This window comes from Hippoglossus hippoglossus, chromosome 4, assembly GCF_009819705.1.
Source record: "Hippoglossus hippoglossus isolate fHipHip1 chromosome 4, fHipHip1.pri, whole genome shotgun sequence".
Taxonomy (NCBI): domain Eukaryota; kingdom Metazoa; phylum Chordata; class Actinopteri; order Pleuronectiformes; family Pleuronectidae; genus Hippoglossus; species Hippoglossus hippoglossus.
The window spans coordinates 28,220,141-28,227,640 of NC_047154.1; the positions used below are offsets into that span (position 1 = coordinate 28,220,141).

Genomic DNA, 7,500 nt, shown 5'->3' on the forward strand with positions numbered 1-7,500 from the left:
TGTACAACACGTACTGCTCCATGCGCTCCGATGACTCCGCCCCCTCGTAGTGCGGACAGTATACGTCCAGGTAGTCGTTGATCGCCACCTCCACCGTGTACTCGCCACCAAAGAACCTGAGGAGCAGAAGAAGACATAGAATAAAATCAATTAAAATAAATCAATAACTGATATTAATATCAATCCGTTCTCTCAGATATTTTGTTTTTGCTCTAATGACCTAAGATGGTTTGTTGATAAATAAATGAGTTATTAATAATTCCCCTTTTGTTTGTGGCGTCATTGCATCTTTGGTTAGTTGGTTTATTTGTTGTTGTGGATCCATAAAATGTATTTAAAGAGAAACAAACAGACACGAGTCACAGTGAAGAACATGTTTGTGTTTATTTATTGAGACAACTCTTCATCACTGAGTGTGTGTGTGTGCTTGTGTGTGTGTCAGACAGTGTCTGTGTGTGTGTAAATCTGGGTGTGTGTAAGTTTGTGTGTCTGTGTGTGTCCTCTTTGTCTTTGCTAACACCATTAGCAAAGTGCGGCTAACTCAGTTAGCTTGAGTGACTAAGAGCTGGAGAGCGGAGCTGCGTCCACTGACCTCTGTTGTCCTCGCCGCTCACATCATCACTCATCTGTCTAATGGACTCTGGCTCGCTGTCCGTCCCAGCAGGCCGCAGGGTCATCTTCATCTACACCACCATCTTCACCTTCATCTTCATCTACACCGTCATCTTCATCTACACCGTCATCTTCATCAACACCTTCATCTTCATCTACACCGTTATCTTCATCTACACCGTCATCTTCATCTACACCGTCATCTTCATCTACACCGTCATCTTCATCAACACCGTCATCTTCATCAACACCGTCATCTTCATCAACACCGTTATCTTCATCTACACCGTCATCTTCATCAACACCTTCATCTTCATCAACACCTTCATCTTCATCTACACCGTTATCTTCATCTACACCGTTATCTTCATCAACACCGTTATCTTCATCAACACCGTTATCTTCATCAACACCGTCATCTTCATCAACACCGTTATCTTCATCAACACCGTTATCTTCATCTACACCGTCATCTTCATCAACACCTTCATCTTCATCAACACCGTCATCTTCATCTACACCGTTATCTTCATCTACACCGCCATCTTCACCTTCACCTTCACCTTCATCTTCATGTCCTGTGGGTGGCGCTACAGCAGAAAGACTCAGAGCTGCAGCTCAGACGGACACAAACTGTTTTAAATGGACATTTTAAGCCTTTATTTGATCTCTACAGTGGAGAAAGGATGGGGGGGGCATCAAACAGAGCGTCCGGCTGGGAGTCGAACCGGAGACTCCATTTGCTTTAAAGAGCCGAGCAGCTGTGCTGGATTAACTTCTACAGACAGAGTCAGACTTTCAACTGGAGATTAAAGTCGAGGATCCTGTTTTATAATGGGGGGGGGGGGGGGTTCACATATATACGACACCTGAAGATGTTCAAGACATTTAGAGACATCTAGTGGTGAAGGTAAATATTACACTGAGGCCATGAGGACTCAAACCGTTTCCAGACATGAACTCTGTAAAACATGTCTGTACATTTTGAGTAGTTAGTGTTTGTCCTGTGAAGCAGCAGCAGATTGTCCGGGTCAGACTCATTCACAACAACAGGAACACGTGAGGAACACGTGAGGAACATGTGAGGAACATGTGAGGAACATGTCAGGAACATGTGAGGAACACATGACCTGATCTGAACCATTGTCTGTGTCGGTGGTGCAGCAGGTCCACAGACCTTCACTCACTCATTCATCAGCTCTTATCTGGCTCCTCTGTTGGTCGTCACATGATGAACAAAACTTTGTGATGTGGCCTCAGAAAATCTGCCAAGTGTCACTCCCCCCCCCCCCCATCATTGAGCCTCGGCTGCTGCTTTGTGTTTTCTGATCTGAGCGGTGAACCCTCCCCTCCCTCATGTGGGTCATGTGGCCCCAGGACCCGCCGGGGCCCCTATTGTTTCTAGAAATGTCAATCATCCAGTCAGAGGCGGAGGAGGCTTGAAGCTCCGAGAAAGTTTCTTCTCACAAGTAAAACACACAAGACGTTTGAGAATGTCCTGAAATGTCATCCTCATCCCTCCATCAATCAATCAATCAATCAATCAATCAAACTATATTTGTATAGTCTCATATTCACAAATCCCAGTTTGTCTCATGGTCTTTAACAAGGTGAGACGTCCTCTGTCCTTAACCCTCAAGAGTCAAACTACTAAAACCTTTAACAGGTAAAGAAGGTAGAAACCTCAGAGACACATGTGAGGATCCGGACACAAGTGAACAGATGTCCCGTGGAACAGAGAACATCAGAGAGATCAGAGTATTTACAGCTTTGATTAGAATAAACACTTTGTAGCTGAAGGTCAATGAACTGATGGATTATTGTCAGTAATGGTCGAGTATCTGAGGAGACATATTATATATCAAGCAGTCTTGTTGTGATCATAGTCCAGGATCAGGATCCACTGGCTCTAACCATACGCTTTATTGTAAAGGAAGTTTTTAAGCGAGGGGAGCTTGGTGCTGAAGCTCTGGCTCCTCCTCTGCTTTAGAGACTTTAGGGACGGCAGCCTGAATTCTGGGAGCTCAGGGCTCTAGTGGTGATAAGGTACGATGAGCTCTTTAAGGTTTGATGCTGCCATATTATTATTATGTAGGTGAGGAGGAGGGTTTTAAATTCTAAATGTAACAGGAAGCCAGTGTAGTGAAGCTAACACAGGAGACATGTGGTCTCTGGTCCTGGTTCTCTTCAGGACACGTGCTGCAGCATTTAGGACAAACTGCAGAGTCTTTAACGACTTCCTGCTGGAGCCTGATAATAAGGAATTACAATAATCACGTCTGGATGGAACAAAGGCCTGGACTCGTTCTTCTGCGTCTTTATGGGAAAGGACATGTCTGATTTTAGAGATATTACGCAAGTGGAAGAAGGCGGTCCTAGAAATTTGTTTTAAGTGAGAATTAAAGGACAAATCGGGATCGAAGATCACTCCCAAGTTCCTGATGTTTCACTGGAAGCAAAGACGATGTCGTCTAGCGCAGCTTCATCATTAGATAATGTGTCTCTAAGGTGTTTAAGTATTAGAACCTCTGTTTTATCTGAGTTTAATAAGAGAAAATTGCCGCTCATCCAGGTTTTTATGTCCTTGAGACGTGCTTGGAGTTTAGTTATTTGATGACACTGTTCAGGTTTTATTGGTTAAGTATAACTGGGTGTCATCCGCATAGCAGTGGAAATTTACCGAGTGTGTCCTGATAATGTTTCGAATGCTGCACTAAGATCTAACAGGACGAGGACAGACACAAACATCTGGAGCTATTAGAAGCTCATTAGTGACTTTAACCAAGGCTGTCTCCGTGCTGTGATTGGCTCTAAACCCCGACTGAAAGTCTTCACATTACTTTCCTGGAGAAACTCTCACAGCTGATTGGCTACAATCAGCTGTGAGAGTCAAGCCTCATTCGAGGAGGGAGAGGAGGAGTGATGTGCTTGGGTGAAGGGATTTGATTGACATTCAGCTCTGGCCAATTGAGACGGACTAACAGAGCGGGAAGCGGTCACCTGGCGACCACGAGAGAAACCAGTCAAATCAGAGCTGTCAATCACAGACAGAGAGACAATGGGCCTGATCTACTAAGATCGCAAATAAAAAGTGCTAAATTGCGTGTGCATTAAAACAGATGCACGTTTGATTGGTGGGCGTTTTTTCTACTAAAAATAATTGCGCATATGATAAAAGGGGGAAATATGGTAGAGGCAGCAGTATTTAAATTAGTGTTTTGCATGACTGGTTTCTGTCGTGGAGCGCTACTGAGAGCAGAGTAACCACAAGCGCAAAGCGAAATTGAATGCCTTGGAACTGGAGGTGTTAGTGGAAGAGGCAAACAAACACGTTGTTGAGCTACAGCAAATTAATATTAATATAACTCAAAGAAACGCGATATGGGAGAGAAGGACATAAGGACATTGAGCGGGTCGTCCACTAACCAGAAGGTTGGCGGTTAGATCCCCAGTTCCAGTCTGCATTTCAAAGTGTCTTTGAATCCTCAACCCGACAGTGTGTGATATAAATGCGTGTGAATGTGACTTGTACTATAAAGAGCTTCCATTGGTCAATCAGATTATATAAATATAATATAAATATAATGAATAGATACGTCTCTTTGATTCTCACCCATCTGCCCCAAAAGGTGGGGGAGGGGGTAACGGCAGCATGACCGTGACCAATCAATGAAGTGGGGGAGGATGGGGGTGTCAACACCTCACAGGGAACTGAGGACAAACGGTTCCTGATCTGAGTCTGATGATCTGTCCACTGATCGTCATCAGTCAATAAATCAATACATCAACATAATTGCTTCAGATTCTGAACTATGAAGATTTGTTGTATTGATCAAACACGTTTCTGTCTGAGCAACATGAGAGAAAAAGTCTCTGAGCTGCAGCTGCTGCGTCTCTCTCCTGTTTTCAGACATGAACTAAAGTCCTGACGTGCTCCTGACGTGCTCCTGATATGTTCCTGATGTGCTCCTGATATGTTCCTGACGTGCTCCTGATATGTTCCTGACGTGCTCCTGATATGTTCCTGATGTGCTCCTGACGTGCTCCTGATATGTTCCTGATGTGCTCCTGAGGTGTTCCTGACGTGTTCCTGACGTGCTCCTGATATGTTCCTGATGTGCTCCTGACGTGTTCCTGACGTGTTCCTGACGTGTTCCTGACGTGCTCCTGATATGTTCCTGATGTGCTCCTGACGTGTTCCTGACGTGTTCCTGACGTGCTCCTGAGGTGTTCCTGACATGTTCCTGAAGTGTTCCTGACGTGCTCCTGATATGTTCCTGATGTGCTCCTGACGTGTTCCTGACGTGTTCCTGATGTGCTCCTGAGGTGTTCCTGACATGTTCCTGAAGTGTTCCTGACGTGCTCCTGATATGTTCCTGATGTGCTCCTGAGGTGTTCCTGACATGTTCCTGAAGTGTTCCTGACATGCTCCTGATATGTTCCTGACGTGCTCCTGACGTGCTCCTGATATGTTCCTGACGTGCTCCTGACGTGCTCCTGACATGTTCCTGACGTGCTCCTGATATGTTCCTGACGTGCTCCTGACATGCTCCTGACATGCTCCTGACGTGTTCCTGACATGTTCCTGACATGTTCCTGACATGTTCCTGAAGTGCTCCTGATATGTTCCTGACGTGCTCCTGACGTGTTCCTGATATGCTCCTGACATGCTCCTGACGTGTTCCTGACGTGCTCCTGATATGTTCCTGACGTGCTCCTGACATGTTCCTGACGTGCTCCTGACGTGCTCCTGATATGTTCCTGACGTGCTCCTGATATGTTCCTGACGTGCTCCTGATGTGTTCCTGACATGTTCCTGACGTGTTCCTGATGTGCTCCTGATATGTTCCTGACGTGCTCCTGATATGTTCCTGACATGTTCCTGACGTGCTCCTGACGTGCTCCTGATATGTTCCTGACGTGCTCCTGACGTGCTCCTGATATGTTCCTGACGTGCTCCTGATATGTTCCTGACGTGCTCCTGACGTGTTCCTGATATGTTCCTGACATGTTCCTGACGTGTTCCTGATATGTTCCTGACATGTTCCTGACGTGTTCCTGACGTGCTCCTGATATGTTCCTGACGTGCTCCTGACGTGCTCCTGATATGTTCCTGACGTGCTCCTGATATGTTCCTGACATGTTCCTGACGTGTTCCTGATGTGCTCCTGATATGTTCCTGACGTGTTCTGCAGGTTCTCTATGTGAAAACAAATGTCTGAGTCAGTGTCTCTGGACATTTTCTGGAACTTTTCCTGCAGCCTCCAGTTGAAATGTCAGAATGAGTCCATGTGAGAAAACATGAAGTTTGTAGTTTAGAGCAGAAAAAATTCATGTTTGATTTTCATAAAATCTGAAATTCATCAGCATCGTCACTGAGCAGATGATGACGAGTTATTTTTTTTACATTTAATATTTCACAGATTCTAAAATGAAAATTTCAGGTTTTCAGTTTCATTCCGTCATCTGATAATTAATAACACCTGACTACATTTTGATCACTTCCGACATTGATCGATTATCTCAATCATCAATGATAATGATCAGTCAATTACTTAATAATTACGTAATTTAATATCAATTTACAGTTTTAAGTTTCCGGAATATTATTATTTTAAAAATGTATATTTATCCCTGATCTGATATTTTATATCTCAACACAGAAATTAAGAATAAAACAGAAGTACAAAACAGTAAATTAAAGAATTTATATTTTATTTTTATAAAATATATATGTATATTTCTATTATAATATAATATAAAACTTGAGAATAAATGAGAAGCTGATAAATTGTGATTATTATGAAATAAAATAAAATAATCAATATATTTATAAACTGATTATTACACTTCATTTTACTCATCACTGACACACACACACACACACACACACACACACACCTACTACAACAATCCTTTAAAAACTTTATTTCTTAAAATTCAAACTCTACAAAATGTCAACGTTACTATGTAATTCTTACTGATGTTGTTTTATATCTTTGTATTATTTATAGAATATTGAAACATTTTGAAATCACACATGTTAATATATTATATTAAATTATTATTATTACTTGTTCAGTTTATCAGTTTATAAAACATTATTCTACACAAAGTTATCTTTGTTAAAATTATTTAATATCAAACAATAACAATTCATTAAATGATAAAATTGTTGAATAAAAATATTATTGAAATCAAAATAAATTAATGTAATACTTACATTATTACATTATTTCAGAAAATATGGGTGTGTAAGGATGATAGTATAAATTGTATTAATATTAGTTTCAGCAGAATAATTAATATTTTGACATAAAATGTTATTACTTCATATTCCAATTTTATTTATCATGAGAAACTGGATTGTTTATTTATTTATGATGATTATTGTCATTAAAAGAAATCAATATTTAAAAAATGTATTTGATGAAATTAAACATTTTAAAATTCTAAGTATAAATATTTTTGTATAAAGTTATAAATAAATGATTTCTACGTCTTCGGGAAAACGCTTCAGATCTTTGTGGGGTGGTGGGGGGTGTGGGTGTGTGGATTAGTTCTCCTCGGCTGACCATCAGCCCCCCCCCCCTCCTGTCAGCCTGTCAGCCGCGGACACGCTCCACCAATCACACGCCTCCGTCAACAATGGCTGCATTTCCCCAGAATTCCCTGAGAGGACAGAGCGTTCCCTCCAAAGATCCTGCAGCAGCACAAGGTCTCACTCGGATTAAACCTGAAGTCTGATTTCATCTGAGAGGAATTCCTTTCACTGACCAACCGCGACTCAGCGCTTCAGACGAGAAACACGCCAGAACCACGGGAAGACGCCGGTTCTATTAACCTTGAACGAAGACAATTATAATTTAGAAGAAGTGGTGGTTTGAT

General features: G+C 42.1%; 1 protein-coding gene across 1 annotated transcript in view; it reads right to left on the reverse strand.

The window, feature by feature from the left end:
- LOC117759851 (ephrin-A2-like) overlaps window positions 1-7,500 on the reverse strand; it is a 32,460-nt gene that overhangs the window by 3,878 nt on the left and 21,082 nt on the right. The window contains exon 3 of the mRNA XM_034582313.1: window positions 1-116. This exon is cut by the window's left edge and continues 177 nt beyond it. Within this exon, the coding sequence (XP_034438204.1) occupies window positions 1-116 (116 nt within the window). The remainder of the gene's footprint in view (window positions 117-7,500) is intronic.